Source organism: Zosterops lateralis (genome assembly GCF_965231275.1).
Source record: "Zosterops lateralis genome assembly, chromosome: 3".
Classification (NCBI taxonomy): domain Eukaryota; kingdom Metazoa; phylum Chordata; class Aves; order Passeriformes; family Zosteropidae; genus Zosterops; species Zosterops lateralis.
In genome coordinates, this window is record NC_139764.1 from 95000076 (window position 1) to 95020214 (window position 20139).

The 20139-nt window shown below is 37.7% G+C and overlaps 1 protein-coding gene and 1 long non-coding RNA gene across 2 annotated transcripts in view; one reads left to right on the forward strand and one right to left on the reverse strand.

Moving 5' to 3' along the window:
• Positions 1 to 20139, reverse strand: part of LOC310907498 — a 245642-nt gene that overhangs the window by 179689 nt on the left and 45814 nt on the right. The gene's annotated exons all lie outside the window — the stretch shown is intronic.
• Positions 14894 to 20139, forward strand: part of TPO (thyroid peroxidase) — a gene marked incomplete at both ends in the record, with an annotated part of 44089 nt that continues 38843 nt past the window's right edge. Inside the window, one exon of the mRNA XM_083856151.1 lies at positions 14894 to 14970. Coding sequence (XP_083712277.1) covers positions 14894 to 14970 — 77 coding nt within the window. The remainder of the gene's footprint in view (positions 14971 to 20139) is intronic.

Genomic DNA, 20139 nt, shown 5'->3' on the forward strand with positions numbered 1-20139 from the left:
CTAGCACATATCACATCACTGTGCTTGAGATATATTCCCAGAACTCAAAAGGGGAAATGTGTGCCAGAGAGAGAGAGAGAAATAGGAAACAGCAATATCCAAACAACTGCAGAGTTGAATGTCACAGTCGTTTCTGGGATACAGTTCTTCATTCCAGTCAATGATTTTTATCAGCATTTGTAGGATTATTAGCGATTTATTTCTCCCCATCATTGGGATATTCATAGCAGAATAAAAGGAAAAGCAATCAGATTCATAACCAAACTTATATTTAATTTGCCCTTTGCCTTCCTTTGGACCAAGGCACTGTTGAATTTCAGTTAACTCACTCCATACGGTAGGTAAAAAATGCTCTTATGACAGCGTCAGATTCTGGGTTCCTGGTCACTTACACTGAGTTCATGTCTTCCCAGTCCTGCAAATAGTCTCTCTGAGTTTATTTGCTTGTTGTGTTCTTTTGCATTTAAGATTTTAACTAATATCTCAAAATACTCTTAACATTCTTTTGTTTCATTGCAATATTTGTCACCCTAATTCTATAAAGCCAAGTGCTTCTAATGCCTCTTGTTTCCACATTAATCATTTCTATTTTCCCTCAATATATTTTCATTTCCTTTTAATTTCTTAATAAGTTTCTCACTTAGTGTTTTATATCCTGTAGCAAAATATCTGCAATTGCAATCAGGAAATTATCCCTAAAATGACAGTTTCTGAATGCTCATATGAAAAGGAGGTAAACAAGATTTCTCTGCTTTAATCATAAAGATGTTTTAGAAGATTTTGTTTTTGGAAAAACTTGTACCATACTTCAGTTTTGTCTGTTATGTCATAGTATGCACAGCAGTGTAGTAGGTCTTTGCCATGCTAATTATTACACAGCCTTCAACAATATGTGCCTTTCATCGGTAGTAAATCCATTTATGTGGCATGCTCTCATGATTTTACTTAATCTAACTTAAAGATAGGTTTCCTGGGTTTGGGCTTTTTTTTTTTTTTTCATTTAAATTGCATGGCCAGTCACCAAGTGGTTCTTTTCACTGAGATTTGCTTATTTCCTCTGCCTTCAAAGAAAATGTTCCGGTTTGACATGACCAATACTTTGTTTTATAACAATACAGGCAGGTATGTAAGGTATAGGTGTTATTTTTTTAAATTATTTTCAATATGCACTGTATATTCTCTACTATCCAAAGCTGCACTACTTTTCCAAGAGGCTGAAAATGCCTCTGCAGTAAATTTTGTCCAAGAGTGAGTCCCATTTTTGCCTAATGTTTGCTAATCAATTTCTTCATTTTTGTTGGTGGGTTTTAATCTGCAATAAACACTACCCTTAGATTTATCATACCACCCATTTTATCAAGGTCATTTTTCTGGAAGATTATATGTTGTGTTCATTTGTCACAGCTCTTTAAAAAAAAATCAATCAAAGTTTTTTCTTTTACAGTTGAAAAAATTCAATTGCCTGAAAAAATCTCTGTAATAATACTCCAACAATTTGCTTCATTGATGTTATTTTTTTTCTCTTCATTGTCATTTTTTTTCTTTTGACATAAAATGAGAAGAAAGTTATATTTGGAAATTTAGTTGCATGCTCCATCCTATTTTTCTTTTTACCACATTCCTTTTTCATTCTGACATTCAAAACACACCCAGTATTATGTCTGTGTGGCAGGAAAATGTGCCATCCAAAATAAAAGATAAAGAATTCAAACTGTGTGAAATAACCTCAGAAGTTGCATGGGCAGATTACTGTACACTATTGTTTGACACCAGAATTTGGAAATTGCCAAAATTGTGTGCAGCTCTACTTTAATTATCTGAACTGCCAATAAAATTGCAACCGAGGAAATGGGTGTTTCATTAAACATTGCAAAAACTGAGAACATTTCTATAGCATAAGGAAGAGGGGACATTTTGGTATCAGGCATGTGGCGTTTTTTTATATTAAAATGCTTTGTAAACCATGTGGATATAGGAACTAACAATTTGTGTCTGGCTGTTTTCTATCACCTAGGAAAGCCAAGGACCAGTAAAAAATGTATAGGAAGGAATTTCCCAGACTAATTCAACTCTTCAAAAAATTACCTCTGTAGACAAGACTCTTGTCTCTGTCATTTAAAGCATCATATACCAGACTTTAAAAGCTGAATTCTAGCACCTGACAATATAACCCAGCAGCATTCATTGTGTCCTGCTTGCAACCTGCAGACTGTAGGATTTTTCATCAGACAACAACCTCCATTTAAAAAGAACAAGCAATATTTTAAACACCCACAATAAGGATACAGAGCTTTTAACCAGGGTAAGGTAGAGTCATTAAGGTTGGAAAAAATCCCCAAGATCATCAAGTCCATCTGCCCACCCAGTACTCCTACTGTAACCACTAAACCTTAACACCCAGCTCCAGGTCCAGGCACCTCTTAGATACACCTCCAGGGATAGTGACTCCACCACTTCCCTGGGCAAGCTATTCTAGTGCCTGCCCACACTAACAGCAACATTTATTTTCTAATATCTAATCTGAATCCCGCCGTTCTCAGCTTAAGATCATTTCTTCTTGTTCTCTCACTGCAGGCACAGCAGAAGAGACCAACCCCCACCTCACTGCAACCACCTTTCAGGGAGTTGTAGAGAGCAATGAGGTCCCTCCGAGCCTCCTCTTCTGGAGACTAAACAAACCCAGCTCCCTCAGCTGTTCCTCACAGGACGTGTTCTCTAGTCCTTTCACAAGCCTTGTTGCCCTTCTTTGGACACACTCCGGTACCTTAATGTCCTTTGTGAAGTGAGTGACCCAGAAATGGGTGCAGTACACAAGGTGTGGCCTCACCAGTGCTGAGTACAGGGGACAATCCCTGCCCAGGTCCTGTTGGCCACACTATTGCTGATACAGGTCAGGATGCCACTGGCATTTTGGCCATCTGGGCACACACTGGCTCATATTCAGCCAGCTGTTGACCAGCACCTCCAAGTCCCTTTCTGCTGAACAGTTCTCAAGCTACTCGTCCTCCAGCTTATAGCACAGCAGGGGGTTGTTGTGACACGACTGCAGCACTCTTCACCTTATTGAGCCTCCTGCAGTTGTCCTCAGCCCACTGATGGAGTCTGTCCAGGTCTCTCTGTAGAGCCTTCCTGCCTTCCTCAATCAGATCAATGCTCCCTCCTCCCAGCTTGGTATCATCTACAAGTTTACTGAGGGTGCACTCAAGCCCAATGTTCAGGTCTTCAATAAAGATGTTAAACAGGACTAGCCCCAATACTGAGCCCTGGGGAGCACAGCTAGTGACAGCTGCCAACTGGATTCAGCTCCATTCACCATGGCTCTCTGGGCCCAGAGAGACAGACAGACAGACAGACAGATAGGCAGTTTTTTACTCTTTGAAGAGCCTACCCATCCAAGCTGCCAGCAGTTACTTTTTTTTAAGAAGATGCTGTGGGAGATCATGTCAAACACTTCACTGAAATCTAGATAGACTACATCCACAGCCTTTCCCCATCAATTAAGCAGGTCACTTTGTCATAGGAGTACTTGAGGTTGGTCAAGCAAGACCTTCCTTAGGTATTGATGAAACTGTAGTTCTGTGAACTCTAGTTAGTGAGAACAGTGAGAATCCAAACTCTTAAATGTCCTGCGGAGTTTCTTCACAGGAAGCTCAAGAAACAGAGTTCCATAATTTACTTCCCCCTTGCTAAGCAGATCTTGGAATGGGAAATAGATATAGCTGTTCTAGTATTATCTATAAGTCATTATTTAGATCACCCTAAATGAAAATTGCTGTGTGTACAACAATCTATTCACACTAGGCACTCACCTTTAATTCCTAGACCTTCACAGTTGTTTACTGAGCATATTTCAGTTAATAACTGCAGCCAGTTAATAACTGTGCATATAAATGATTGCTGTGCCTCAGTTGATGAGTGGAAGTCATCATTAAGCTGTAAAAGCTTGATTACCCATGGTTGCTTAGCTGTGAATTTTTCCTTGGACTTCTCAGGTCAAATAGATTAGCCCCACTAGAAGTGTGCTTCAGTGGTGCATTTAGAATTAAATTTAAAATATAAGAAATTTTCTGCAAAATATCCTTAGTGTGGTGAGAGCAAGAAAGTAGTTGCATTAAGAGTAGAAGAAAACAAGCACACTTGATGTACTTGAAAAGTCTATTGAAATCCATCTTTATATTTTTAAACTCTAAGGATTTCTAATCATATCAAAATGAGCCATTTATTTTGTACTCATGACAACATAATTATGCAGTATAGGAAAATCATACTTTAAGTTGTAGTATTGTCACATTTTCAAATGTGAGAAGTCATTCAGAGCATCTGCCTGTTCAGCTGCGTCATTGCTTATGTTTCTCTCTTTAAATGCATGCCTGACTCCTTTGTGTCATTTTCCAGAGACATCCCCACTCTACTCCTGATGGTCCTTCATCCTGCACATTCCCTGTGCAGTTATGTCAGAAAGCAAAGAGCCACCATTTCTTGTATGCTTTTTGTCTCAGATTTTTGAAAATGAGGAAATTTTATGTTTAGACTTAGAAGAAATATGCTTTCCTTCCTTGATTCAAAACTGAAACAAAAAAAAGGGGCAAGTATTATTTTCCAATCCAAATGGTTCCTCTGTTTCTAAAAGCTATCTTAAAGGGGGGAAAACCCCTTTTAATTTAGCGCAGTGTTCCTAAATATTTTCTATGCTCCCTCAAGCCTCCATGGGTTGGTCAAATAGTATTACAAGCATTTTAAGTGCTAGCAAGAAAATGTGGCCTCTGTCTTCCACACATCCAGGGTGAAACAGAGGTATGATTCTCAACTGTTACAAGGAGAAGGAAGAAAAATATTTATAGAGAAATATATGCTTTTTTGTTTTTCTTGTACTTCTTTTGGTCATTTATACTTAACTTTTGTTGTTGGGTTTTTTTCCTAGTTGAACTGTTCTGCCTCCAGAAAAAAAAAGCTTTTCTGATACTGTAACATTAATTATAAGCTGAATTTGGAAGAGTACTATCTAGGATGAATTAACAAAGTAGATTTCCATGCATCCCAGCACAACTGTTGTGCATCTGGCACTACCTCCCAACCAGCAATCAATCTGTCCAAGTCCAGACAGCAGAGACTTGAGGCTCCAGGATCCAACACTTGGGGAATTCTCAGCCTGTCAGTTTCCCTGTTACCATGCTTCATTTCAGAAAACAGGCCCTGGATTATAAAGATGTTTCCAAGTTCTTATCTTTTAATAACAGCAGAGCTTTAGGGGTAACCAGTCAGAAACTGAGAAATACCCTTTTTTCATTAAAAATTCCCATACTGCAGATCAGGTCAGAAGCAAATTCACTATTATTAAGTACTGGAAATGATAGGTGCCTGAATCTCCTCTTTCTCCTTGTGTTCGCTGATCATCTTTCCATATGATTCCATGATTTTAGCTGAGCATCTTCAGCTTTTTCATCACCATGATGATCATAGCACCCACCACTGTTGAAAATGGTGCCTGTTCATGTCAAAGATGTAGAGCTGCGCTTATTCACTGCCTAGAATTTGTGCAGTTGTCTCTTGTTCACCTTGTAATGGCAACAATGGGCTGATTTTATTTTTATAAATAGAGACCAGTCTACTGGAGTGACTTGTCATTTAGTTTCAAACATATAATATTTACATTTTTTTTTTGTGAGAAAAGAATAGTTGTGATGCAATATGTGATAACAGTTATAAAGGCAAAACTTATGTAAAAACCATCTTGTAAATGAGATAGCTGCATTCACAAGGCTCTTGTCTGTAGAACACAAATTTCTGCAAAGCACATATAAGTGCTTCTAACCACCTTTTATGCACGGCTAACTTACTGCTGTTGAATTATTTGCTTTATGCCATAGCTGTGGCAGTGTTTGAAATAAAGAGTAGGACCACATGCTCTGCTCTATAAACACTAAGGTACACCACTGCTACTTAAAAATATTTTTAAATACTAATTCAGTAGTGGGAAAAAAATATGTTTCAACTGTAAAATCACTCTCTCAAATGTAAAACTTGGAATGGGAACAGAAAACAAACAAACTAAAAAAAGCAGACTAATGAGCTCAACTGGAACAGCATGTAACCAAGTGCTTGGGAATACCGTGAGTCCTGAGAAGCTGTTTATGCAGACCAGAGAAGCCGGCACACACAGTTACAAATGTGGAGAGCAGGAAAATAGAATTATTCAACATTTACTTGCACAGTGTGAGCAGAAATACTGCTCAGTTGTTATGGAACAGTGATTCTATCAGAGAAAGTGAAATCTTCATCTTTCAGTTTCCTTTTTGTGCTCATGAGTGGTTTTGCAAGTGAAAGTACTTTCTCTGTCTCTTCTTGAAGCGTGTAAATGTATAACTCACTGCCCTGTTCCTCAGATTATACTATTAATTATGCCTTTTAGAGAAAATTATAAACATTCTCTCAGAGGATGCAATTCCATTCTCCAAGCAGTCAAATCACTGGTGGTCACTGAAAATTTTTTTGTGTCATTTCTCTGCATTCCCTGTTCCCTTGGCAGGTGTCTGTTCACCAGACGTATTTCTGCCATTTACTCTACTTTTTCACTGAGCATCCTTGAGTGGTTGGATTCTTTTCATATCTGGTCTAGTGCCTCTGGAAATAAAATTTTGTGTTCTCTTAATCAATTTAAACAAAACCTCTTATTTGAACCAATATTTTGAAATTCTTAAATCTTTCAAAGGCAGATGGAGATAGGAGTTTTAGCCCTATTTGGAATTTTCATAGCTTACTATATTAACAATACAAAATGTCAGTTATTTCAAATTTTTACACTGACATGACATTATCAGGTGTACATAAATGATTAATTATTCATCCTTATTCCATCACAGTGTTGTTCATGGAAAAAAAAAGATGTATATTTTAGATATTTTAGATATTCCTTTCAATGTTTTTATTAACCCAAAGAAGAACAAGATATGTAGATACTTTATAGGAAATGTTTCAAACGACTTCCAGACATGCCTTTGAAAGTCAGTGGGCATTGGCAGAATTCCTTAAGAACTCAGGGTTTTAGGATTAAATAGTCAGTGGTGACATTAATACTCAGGTACTCCCCTCTAATTGCCATTTGTTCTTATTCATACCCTGTAAATCTTTATTGAAAGGGAAAGATCATATTTTCTTCAGTAAATGACATAAGTTTTGAACAATCAAGTATATTGTAGTCAATGGAACAGGGGAAAAAAGTGGTCTACATTATGTAATTGGCACAAGATTTTCAGTTTCAAAACTTGAAACTGCATGATCCCAGAAGTTCTTTTTGAAGAAGAACATTTAAATTAGTATACTCGGTTGCAGCCAGTAAGTATACCTTATTAAACATTTCCTGACAGTTCACTACCTCTGTTCTAAAAATGAAAATTAATTTCAGCAGTTCATAATACAGCCAAACCTAAATAGGTGTCAAAATTCTATATAGACACATAAAGACTGAATGTTGTTCATCTTCGGCATGCAGTAATTAAATGTTTGTTGAAGCTCTTTGGGGTTTTGCATATTGCAGGTTTCTTTCCTTTCTAGAGGAAGGTGGTACTGAGGGCTACAATGCAACAAAATGAGCCCATATATGTGATCATCTTAGTATAGGGAACTACTTGCAGGTAATCCTTTCAAAATAAAATGAACTAAAATTTTTCATACTCACACTGCTTCACATCTAAATGGTATTCATTATATATTTTGCTAAATATTTTATGTGTTTTAGTTGGCAAATTAAAAAAGACATATGAAACACAGCATTTTTTGTGTGTGCAGCTTTGCTTTTGTTCCTTTTTTTATTGGAAATGCAGCCTCTCAACATGTGCATGATTATAGATTTGCATAGTGTAAAATTACTGTAATTTTATCTGTTCAGGAAGTCAGAAAGGGATTTATTAAGTAGTAAAAATTAAACTAGGAAGTAATATAAAGGCAGAGTGTATATATTTTGCACTTTTAAATAACCTTTTATAACAAGAATCTATTATCGTACAGTACACTGTAATTCCACTTTGTAGTGATACTCTTGCTATTGTCACGGTATTGTCTTTAAATCTGGATATGAATGGTTTGTATATGTACACACTTCAAAAGTGATTTTTACAATGGAATATGTCACTGTTATTAGCATCCTTGTCACTGTTATTAGCATCCAACTGGAGAAATATTCACCAATTATTTTTTTTATAAATTATGAATGTACAGTGTAAATTAGCAAATCAAATATTGTAGCAACGAAGAGATGCACTTTAAAAATGTAAAAGTGTATATCTCCAAGAGTGTTATTTTGTATCGATGTTTTTGAATAAAGAATTTATTGCTCATTAGTGGGGTTTTTTGCCATTTATGAAATAAATATAAGGTATTTGATAGCAGCTATTTGAGTTTTATATTTTATCTTCAGCAAATTGACTCAGTTTCTTAGTTTTTAAAATTAAGGTTGTGTAATTAGAACAGTAAAGGACTTAGTCACATTTTCCTTTTCGTGCAATAAATCATTGTTGGCTTGATTTAGTTGCTGTGAGGAAGCCAAAATGTGACCCAGGATCAGCCCCCAGGTCTTATAGTGACCAGCCAGCAAAAGGACATTGCCACAGCAGCTTCCTTCAGTCATCCAGACCAATTTGGCCATAGAAATCAAGGTATGGAGGGAGGAGCACATAACAAGGAATTGGAAGCACTTCCATTTTCCATGGTTTAAATGCAGGCAGTTGATATTTACTGAAAGGAATAATGACCACAATATACATTTGCTTCAGTGAGAGATCAGTGCTGAGATTCTGTACTGGAAAGTACTAAAGAGCAAAATGTCTGCAGCCTTCAAAGCTGGCATAATTAAGATTTGTAATCTAGATTTCTTCTAGATTTGTTCCTTGCTTTGCTAACAGAGAAAAAATGTGGCACATTAGGACCAAGTCACCTCTACTAGGCAGATGTTTGGAAAAAGAAAATTGAGAAAAGTTTTATAGACAGTTTTTTTTTTTCCTTTTTAATCTCTTCTAGTGTATCTAGCTTTTAAGAAGAAGACACATTTATATTCTGAAGGAAAAGTATAAATTCTGAATTTAAACCTAAAAGAAAAATAGTGTGTGCTTGTAATGGAGCTGGGCTTGCTATCTTAGATAATGACAATAGCAGTGTCATCAAAGACAACCTGTAAGTTGTCTTTAAGAGGAGGGGTGACTGAAATATGTTAACTTAGTCATTCAGTCCAGAGGCATCCTAGTGTCACAAAATTGAGTCTGAAGGCTTAAACAACTAAACTGAAAGAGCAGAATGAAAAAGCAATCACAGAAAAAGCCTTTTGTCCATAGAGGCTGTAAATCTTTGCACATCCTTAATACCCCAAATTTCCCACATTTTCTTATGTCTGTTACATGTAGGCAGAAGCCAGCTGGGAGAACGGCTGCTTGGTCCACAGAAAGGCTTGATGCTACAGTGCATTTTTAGAGTGCAGTCTCCCCAGAAGATGACATGGGAGCTGCAATTTCTACTAAAATATGTACTGGCAGGTGGGGAAAGGCAGTCACACCAACATTTACATTGGTTACAGCACTGGGCCCAAAGGGAAAATCTTCTTTTAGCAACTGAGCTCCTAGAGCAGACAAATTTTTAGATGCTCGCCTGTCCCTCATCTCTGCATAGGGCCACCCCTTGAGAAGAGGCAGCAGAGAAGAGTGTCTACCTGCATTGTGGGTGGCATTTTGGCATTTTCAGTCCAGCAGTCCCTGGAGAGGCCAAGGTCAGCATCCAGCCTGGGGGGACCAACAGGGCAGGAAGGACAGGGGGACAGTTGGGGTGCTGTGTACTCCTTGAGCATCGACTTCTCTTTCCATGTGCCTGAGCCTTGAGTGCAATATCGTACCTCCGTTTATTATCTCAAGAGGCTGCTGTGAATGGCAGCACTTTGTGTCCTCTTGCTGAGGTTGTGCCACTATGGAGGGGAGGAAGCAGATTTGCTGGAGAGGGAAAGTAAGCAGAGATGAAGTGCAGGCTTTGGTAACCCAGCAGGCAGGGCATTTACCTGGGGTGGTGTAATCCTGAGCTCTGGTTCCAACAAGAAATATGCAGAGATGTGAGGAAGGTCTCATTTATGTGCAGCTTAAAGTGCATTTTACTATGACATATTGGACTTTTTCACTTCCCCATGATAGTAAATTGTGCTGTTCATGGCAATAGATGTAATTGCCTTGCACTAAATTATATTAACTATTTCAGGTAGTTTGTTCTACTTCATGCTTGGAATGACAGAGCTGAACTACTTTCTGGAGTATGTAGCTCAAAAGAGAAGAAAATTCCTAGTTTTGGGGCGGGGGGGGAAATGTTTTTTTTTTTAAACTACAGAAAAAAATGCTAAGACAATGGCAAATTCTGAAGTATTAACATTTATTATTTTCTTATGATTTTTAATACTGGTTGGGGTTAGTTTTAAACTTAATGATTTTTGCAAATGAAAGAAGCTGTTCTTCGCAGTTCACTTTTATTAAACTATGTCGTACTCAGTCTGCACTTCAGGCTATAAACTGGGGCTAGCAGCATTGCACCTGACAGGAAAATGGGTGGGTTAATTTTTAAGTACAAGAGGTTGTTTTCCTTTTCTCTCTTCTTAGAGCTGGACTTTGTTGTTCTTATGCAGCCTTGTTTAATGATTCAGGTGCAGCTTTTGTGCATCCAAAGGGGGGATTTTACTTGATGGTGTCAAAAGTAGAGCAAGAAGAGCTTAAGAATACTTGTTCTGTATCTCTGCCATCTGTGAAACTCCCATTGCATGAAATACTTATTGTCCACCCAGCACATAGGATTTTAAAGCATGTAAATCCCTCCTTGTTCTATACAAGATTGTGATGGAAATCAAGAGAATGGCTAAGTGACAATTAAAAGAGACCCACAACAGAAGAACTAGGGTAAGGGCAAAGAATATTAAGCAAAATACGGAAGAAGGAGGAGAGGGAGGGAGAGATGGAGGTAGAAAGGCTGAGCAAATTGAGGGTGGGGACATGGGAAAGGGCTGGAAACTGAAAATAGAATGTGAGATCTGAAAGAGGGGCATACATGATGACACTAAGGGATGTAAAGTTAGAGAGCTAAGGAATGTAGGGAGGGTGTCCTTGCCTGGAAAATTGGCCAATGCCTGTACCTTTGGTTGAGAATTAGAGGGGTTCTCCCTCTCAGACATCAATACTGAGCATTTAGTGGTGTGTTACTGGCATGAGGGGGCAGGAAGCAGGATGGAAACTCTGAAAAGAGATGGGTGAAAAGGCATTGTCAGGTAAGAAATTTCCTGGTGATGCAGGTAAGATGATACAGCTACAAGCATAAAAGTACTCAAAATTAGTAGAAAAATATCAAAGCCAGAAAGAAGGACCTTAAAAGTGTATGGTCTCATATTTTAATTTCTTGCCCGGAATATTTAAATCTTACCAATTTTCATAGTTATTTTGTTGTAATTTGTGCTTTTATCCAACTCACTTAGACATTAGGTTTGCTCACTTTAAGGAAAGGATGAGTCAGTTATATCTCAAAGCTTTGACCAATGTGGGGAACACAGATGAAGCTTCAGGAGATAAATGAGATGAAGGTAAAATATGTCTGGAAAGAAAAGAGGAGAAAGTTACTGAAGTTTTCAACAGAAACTAGTGAGGAAAAGCAAAGTCAGAGCAGTCTGTTAAAGATGCAGGCAGCTAAGCTGCCTGAACCTATTGGCTTACACACATGGGTCAGGTTAACACTGACTCATAAAGCATGTTTAAATGACAGACCACAACTTCAATTTTGCAAAAGTATTGTTTCTAAGCATATACAAAGCCTCTTGAATAACTGTTCTTTGTCATTTCATTCTTACCAACTTAATTCTCTGAGAATTTTATTCTTGAGAACTGCTGTAGTTGATCAATACAAAATATTCTGAAATATAAAAAAGAATATTAGACATAGGATGTTACTAATAACGTTTTTAATTGAGGACCTTTCACATTTCTGTAAGAGAGCCCACGTAATAGTGGCACCTTGTTCCTGTGCTTCTTCAGCCTTCCAGCATTTTCTAAAAGACCATCTGGCCTCTAGATCTCAGATCCAAAGTCTTCAGTACCCAAAAGTGAGCAATCTAGTCAGTTCACTGCGTAAGATTAGCCAAAAAGTGTTGGGGTCTTATGGGAAGAGATGAGTTCTCAGTTTCTACAGCTTCTCCTACTTGAATACCCACACTGAATCTATATATCCCTGGCATTCTCAGGGCTCAAAAAGCATATGTACACCATGCAAGGTTGAACATACTGGAATATCTGTAGCTTTATGCACATCTTCTTCCTGTCTCTCAGAGAAACATTCCTGCATCTGCTGTCCTGCAGCCAAGATGAGGCATCTGTTAAACCATTACCCAGATCTGGCACATGTACTATTTTAAAAAGAATGTTATGGCACAAGCAGTGGAGTGCAAAAGCCATCACAAACTATGGTCCCTGTGGGCCTCTAGCCATCTGTTTGCTAATTATGTATACCACAGCCTGGCTGTTGCACAGAAAACAAACTTTGCTGCTGGCAGGTTAGTTCTGCCATATAATTACTGCAACTGGCACAGGCAGAATTCCAGGAAAGTTATGTCTTTTTCTGTCTATTGCTGTCGCCATTTTTGTGTGCTCCCTCTTTAAAAGATCCACCTGTTCTTTCTTTCTGCTACCTGGTATCTTGTTCTAACCTACTTGCATCTGCCTTTCCCAGCCTGTGCTAATCTCTCTCTGACAGTTAAAGTACATCACATTACCTAAGGCATGATTGCTATATGGCAAGAACTTTGGTCATATTAAGCTAGTGTTGATACAGCAGCAGAGTATTTAGCATCTTTGTGCATATTGAGCTAATGTTGATATGTCAGTGGTGTATTTAGCAACTTTTATGCCACCTTTCATAAAAGTCATCTTTGTAATAAGGCAGATATGTTCACTGCCTGGGGAAATGAAGCTTTCTTTGTGTCAGATTAGATTTCAAGAGGTAATAGTTAATTCAGAGCAGTCAACACTGCTTTGTGGTCAAATCTCCATGAAATACCAGATTTGCACTCATCAGCACTTTTCTTTCCTTCCCACTCCTTTTCCCAGTCTGTGTATAGCTCTCTCCTCTGCCCAAGCAGTTCTTAACAGGGGACACTCTGTGCTCATCTGTCAGAGACAGGCTTGAGTCAGAACAACCTGTGAGTCAGAACAACCAATGAGCACTGAGGCAATGTCACAGGCTGTTTGGGCTGGTGTTGCACTTCTGGCTAGTTTTTGTCTTGAACAGGCACACAAATGGGATTACTTCTAATTAATGAAAATTCAGGTACTTGTGTGCTATCACATGTAGCAATTGAAAAAGAAAGGTGAGGATCTAAACCTCTCTGTGCCTCAGGGGAAGATAATATGGGCATTATTCTTAGATTTATGTATATTTAAAAAGCTACCTGTTGTCATAATATTATTTGGTTTTAAATTATATATGATTATAAACATGTTTGTATGAGTTACATTCAACTTCAGACCCTACTTAATAATTTCTTCAGGGAGAGAAGTAATTTCTTATTCATGGTCCTTCAAGAGATTACATTATATTTGTCATGTCCCAAAGCTTCTACTGGTCCTGTTGTCAGTGTGTTCTTATTTATGAATGGATACCCACAACAAATTGATTAATCATGTCCTCCTGTTAGAGCTCTGGGAAGTTCATTTTGTCCTTCAGAGTGGTCATCAGGAGAGCCTGGGACTAATCTATCACACAGTGAAGAGTCTGATATGCTTCTGTCTTCCATAGTGGCCACATTCAATCACCTTGAAAAATTGATTAGAGAGCACCCTTTATAAACCAAGCTGTTTCTCTAGTGAAGACCTTTTCATCACTCCAATACAAGGAAGTTAAACAATATTAGGAAATGGTTGGGACTTCAGTTATGGTTGCCCCTAAGGTAAATTTCTGAAAATTGTCTCTGATATATTTTTGCCCCAGGCCAGTCAACGATGTGCTGAAATGCCCCTAGGCATGGTTGAAGAATTAGCACAGGCCAGATGCTGTCTGTTACAGGCTGTGTAACTATGCTCATCTGGATTTGGAGATCTCCAGTACTAGGGGTAAAATCTGTAGTGTTTCACACACCTTTAATTCACTCTTCAGAAACAGTGTGACATTTCAAGGACTCCAGTATTCATACACAAGCTCCACCATATGGCATTGATACCTTGTACCATTGCCTTCCATGCATTCCTTGTGAATAAAAAAATTCTTTGTGATGATTTTGTTGAAAACTAGAAAAAGGAGCTGGGTATCAAAATCCTGCAAAATTGCACAGTATAAACATGGTATGGACTTAGAGCCCTTAATATTAAAGTAACATAGACATGTGTTTTGAGAGCATTAAGCAGTCCAATGAAGTAAAGTTAGAACAGTTTTTTGGGAGCATGTTGCCAGAGTGCTGCAGCTACAAAAGCCACTTCCCATGAAAGGACATTTCATTCAAGTGTTTATTCCTCATTAACACAAATTTTATTATTTCTCAAGGAAACTGTGGTCCTCTCAGAAGGCAAACAATTCTGCTGTCAAACACCATTGATCTGAATTGTGCATATATTTGTTCTTTTCTGTTGTTTTAGAAAGGACCACCTTGTGCATCAGGGATCAACTGCGTACCTGAAGGAATGAGGGGTACATTGTTAGGGAAACCTGACATAGGTGGCTTTCTGACTGTGGTACTTACAATTATAAGCAAAAGCGTCCTGCTCGTTTAGAACACTGAGCTGATCTGCCAGACAAGACAGGCCTCATCCCAGAATACCCATAGTTAAATGCCTATCTGCCAGTACATACCCTGCAATAAGCTACTGTGTAAAAAAGCAGCCAGAGGGGTGGTCATGGATGGGGGATGCCCAGGCAGAGCTCACGGCTGCCTGCAGAGGAGCAGGGCTGGGAAGCTGGACAGGAGCATAGGAAGGGCAGCAGGTAAGTGTTGCATACCAGTCTGTAGGAGGAGTAATGAGAAGATGGGGGGGTGGGGAGGGGGCAGAAATATGATGTTCTTTCTGTCAATTTGGTTTGTTCTCCTTCTTACTAAGACCTGATGTTACTACACTGGACACTCGGACCCAAGGGAACTGGATGCAGGAGCCCTGAACTAAGGGAGGCCTGGGGGGTCAGTGCCCTGTGGAGAAGGCTTTCCTTCTCTTTCTTCTTCACTGCACACCCTTGTAACCACCTTCGATTTTTAATTGCATTTTTTTGTTATTTGCAAGCTATATTTTATTTATTTGCCAGGGTTCTTTAATTCCAGTACAGCTCATTTTCTTATACTTTTTTCCTGCAGAAATAAAAACTTGCTCTCTATAGGTTTTGGGGTTTTTTTTAATGTAAATACTCCACCACTTAAAATGACAAATTTCAGCATTTTCACATCAAACTAAGATCCTTCACTCCTTTAAGCCTCACATTGTTAAAGCTTACTCACAGTCTGCAGATCTCAAAAGTGGATGTGACAAACTTGTAGTAGAGTTACCAGTTCCAAAGATTGACACCAAGTCTTTTTTTTTTCCTTTTATATATCAGCGACGCACATTGTTTTCTCTTACCAGAGCACTAAATTATAAAGTCTGTTGAGAATCAGTGATAAATGGTTCCTTTATATCTTTTTCTTTCTCCTGAGTCACGGTTTCTCTAAATTTTCTTATCACATGTTTATTATCTATAACCTTTATTTCTAAAGATACCACTTTATGTTTGACTGTATTTTTTTGTCAGTCTACCATGTTATCTATTATTAATTTTGCCTCAGTTCAGGTATGAAAACTTCAGTAAAAAATGTATTCTTTTGTTGTGTTTGTCTGTGTGCATGTGTATGTGAGTATGTATATATTATTTAATGCATATGTACATACAAATACACACACATACTCTTCCCTGTTCCTTCACTTATTTGGTGACCTCAGCTTATTTTTACAAAGTATTGATTCTTATTAATACTAATTTAAATGTGATAGGTTTCATGGATGCTATTAGTTACTATTTAATACTGCATGCTTATTAATTCTTATGTGCCTTTTGCATCTGTATGTTTTAACACAGAAATAAGAAAGCTGTAGCATCTCCTGTTTGTTCAGTCTGAGAGTTTTAGAAAATGTACTTTAGTTACAGAATGCTTCAAACCCATCAGGGTGTTAAAAACAACAGTTCAAGATTTTTGGAACCTTGACATGACGTCAAATAGCCAAGATGTTTTTATTACTCAGCCATAAGACTCACTTGAACACTAAATATTCCAGAGAGTAGTGCTTTGTGACCTCTTAATATCAGCTCTCATGAAGAATGTTTCATTTAACTTCTTCAGATCATTTACTTTCCTGATTTGTGACAGACTAATGGAAATTTGGAGATTAATTTGGAAGCATACTCATTTGCCCGAGTGAATATGAACTTGGATGAAACAGTTCAAGAGTAACTCATCAGATTTAAAATGTGGTTTTCAATTAACAAAATGTGTTTATAATGTAAGATGTGCCTAGTGAACAGTCCATTTGATGAGCAGGTGGCCATCTTGAGATCATCGAACATCACTGGCTGTTTGTTTCCCTTTACTACCTCTTTTTCCAAACTGATAACTCCAGAATGATTTCTTACTCTGTTAATATCTCTCATTGCCTTTGTCTTTGAATTGATAAAAACAAGTAATTCAAAATTAAATAATAAAGTTAGAAAGTCAATGCCATGCCTGGGATGATGCAACCTACCAGGCAGGTCACTAAAGCAGAACAGCAAAAGCACTTAAATGTGAGGAGGAATTCAAGCACTGCTCTCCAAATTATTGCAACATTTGGGTCTACAGAGAGGCTTCCATATCACAACCATTTGTAATGCCTCATTTTGGGCATGGTATACAGCCTAAAAAAACTCAGATGTTTTGGTTTCAGACAGTGCAGAGAGAGAATAGCACTCCTCAGAATGGACTGTACCAATATCCTACTGAGATGTCTGACCCAGCTGGTTAGAACAGCTAAGAACACACAACTACCATAAAAAGTTCTTCATGATACAGCATTCACACTGATCTGCAGGGCAGATTCTCTCTCCATTATGATTCCCTGTTCCTCTTCCTTTATAGATATCACCTCCTTTTCTTGAGTACTTTTACTACATCACCTTTTTTTTCTTTCAAATGATGAGTACAAGATGCAAATATTGTTACTGACTGGAGTTTCCCAATAAATTAGTCTTGAGAGGCAGGAGGTCAAAGACATTGGTCCAGATCCTAGTGCTATCAAAAGAGCTTCTAAAGTGAGACACCAATTTGTCATGATTCCTACCATGGAAATATTTCACTACAAAAGCAGGACAAAAACATCTGCCATCCTTTGAGTATGGTAATGAATCACTGTCACTACTTTCACTTCCCAGTTTTCCCTCTGGAATCTTAAATTCTTTCGTGGATTTGTCACTAACCATGCTGAGAGCCCCATTCACAGCAGGCTGAATACTAAAATTTGACTGTCATAATTTTATTATGTGGTCATTGTTTTTGTTTTGCTAAATCCATTTCTGTTTTCTCCTAACTTACAAAAGATTGTGTCTAATTAGTATTTGATCCACTTTATGACATGACATATGGTGTATCTACTGATCATCCTTAAATCCAAGACATAAACTTCACCATATGGAACAGCAGTGGTCTCTGCAAGAAGGCCGTGCATTGGAGGAAGGCAGAAAGTTCACCATGAAGCTTGCAATTAAAATGATCTGTCTGAAAGAGTCTGAGCTTGGTCTGAAACTAGTGCTCTGTGAAGATGAAAGATTAATTTTCTGTCTCATTTTAAAAGGAAAAGCTTTTGTGATTCAAGCCACTGAATTTCAGACCTTCCATAGACCTTAAAAAATGTTCATCTGTTCCGCATCTTTTCATATAAATCATAATTTGCTCATTAGTTAAGGCAGAGTTTTCAAACAGTGATATACAGGATTTGCATGAATTCAGACACAAGAAATTGAGTGGGCTCTTCTCTGCAGTTAAATTTATCTTTACATTGTTTTGTTCTGCAAGTTGGGTTACTCCTTAACAATAGAACATCTGAGGGATTCTTCCTGTAACTAGAGTTTTTAATGTTTGCTTGCATGAGATAAAGCATCAATTTGAGTTTAAATGAACATAAGACAATCTCATGTTCTGTAGATGTTTCATTCCACCTACTTCTGAGAAAAATAATTTATCTGAGAACATGATTTCAGCATCATACATTAAAATTAGCATGTGATGATCAAATCCAACTCTGGTCCAGCAGATCAACACTCCCTCCCAAACTGGTTTGATCAGCAAACTGACTGAGGGTGCCTTCAGTTCCCTTGTCCAAATAATTGATAAAGGACTGGCCCCAATATTGAACCCTGAAGAACCCCACTGGTGACCAGCCATCAGCTGGATGTGGCAGCATTCACCAGCACCCTCTGGGCCCAGCCATCCACCCAGTTCTAAGAGACATTTAGCATTATATTATTTTATTTGAGAGCAACAAAAAAAAAAAAAAAAAAAAAAAAAAAAAAAAAAAAACAACAACAAAAAAACCACCAAACAGGAACAGGCCAAAACCAAACAAATATCAAAACCAAACAAAAACCATCTCCTCCCCCTACCAATAGTTAATGCTGGGAGAAGTCTGTGGAAAAAAAAAAAAAAGGATAAGAAAAATTCCACCCATGGTTAATTTGTGATTCAGGAGTCTCTGCTGTAAATGTAAGGCCTTCATGGGCCTTAATATATTTTTATTCCATGAAATTGTGAAAACATTTCTATGAACTTATATGAAGTTTTAACCAGATATAAGTTGTTTCATGGTATAGCTTTGGGTTGTCTAAATAACAGTATGTTTTTGTTTGGTTCAGCCTGTGTGACCTTTAGTTCTCTGCTGGAGTAGACTGTGAATAATTGTTGCCTATTCACCTTCTTCATCCCATTTCTGGCTTTCAGACTTCTCTACAAGGTCTTCTCTACTCCTACTTACTTTAAGTACTTTGTATTTTTCTGGAATCAATTTAATTTTATTGCTTTCACTCTCTTTAGGTAATGGCATCATTGAAACCCAGCTAAATTGATCTTTCCCACAGAACTACTTCTCTTTCACTCTTCTCTTTGCTTTTTCGACTTGTGGTATTTTGCTCAACATATTAAAATGAGGCTTTTTGCTGTTGCTTCTATGTTGTTAAGCTGGAACTTCAGCAAAATTGCTTCTGTTGAAGTATTGTGCAGTTATATGCACTGTTTGCCTCTTCTCTTACAAAAATGTTCTTAGAACTTTAAAAGCCAGAAGAGATTAGAAACTAATTTTTCTATTATGGATTAGATATACATATTAACAGTGTCCTTCATGCTTTGCTAGACCCCAGGATTGCCAATAAAGGTACAAAACAGTGTAATCTGCTATCAAAAATAGCTCCTGCAGCAGCACAGATTTGTGGTGGAGGTCTCTCATTCTAATCCAATGTCTGTAAGAACTGAAGATGCCTTAGAGAGCCTGGCAGGGCTGCAGGCTGTTACAGTGCAAATATAAGTTCTTTTGAGATTATAGAATTGTGTATGTTTCCTATATCAGTTGCAACTGCATAATATTTTAAGTATGAGATAATTTTTCTAAATACCATAGTAGGTTTATAGAAATTCATATATGTGAGTAATATGAAATTCTATTGCTTTGGGGTATTTCCTTGAACAAAATTTATCATTTTATCCTCAACTCAAAGATTCATTTTACAGGTCTTTAACTTTTAAGAACATAGATACAACATCGGTCTTCATGTGCAGATTTAAATTTTGGGAATGTTGCAAAATTGAACGAGTCAATTTAAAGCTTAGTAATTTTAATATGGTTAATTGTTAAGGTTCACTGCTGCTTTTCTCAAGAGATTTCTTTAGCATAGGAACTGTTTTATACAGGTCTTGTACTCCATGTTTAGACCATAATTGATCTGTGCGGTTTCACTGCTGGGCATGAAAGGTTTGACACCCTTTCTGCAGGAAGAATGTCTTAAGACAGACAGCTAACAGAAAATCTGGAACAAAGGAGGGACATTCAGCAGGATATTTATCAAAATTTTCTGCACTTACAGTGGCAATATGCAAATCTTGGAGTAAAAAAA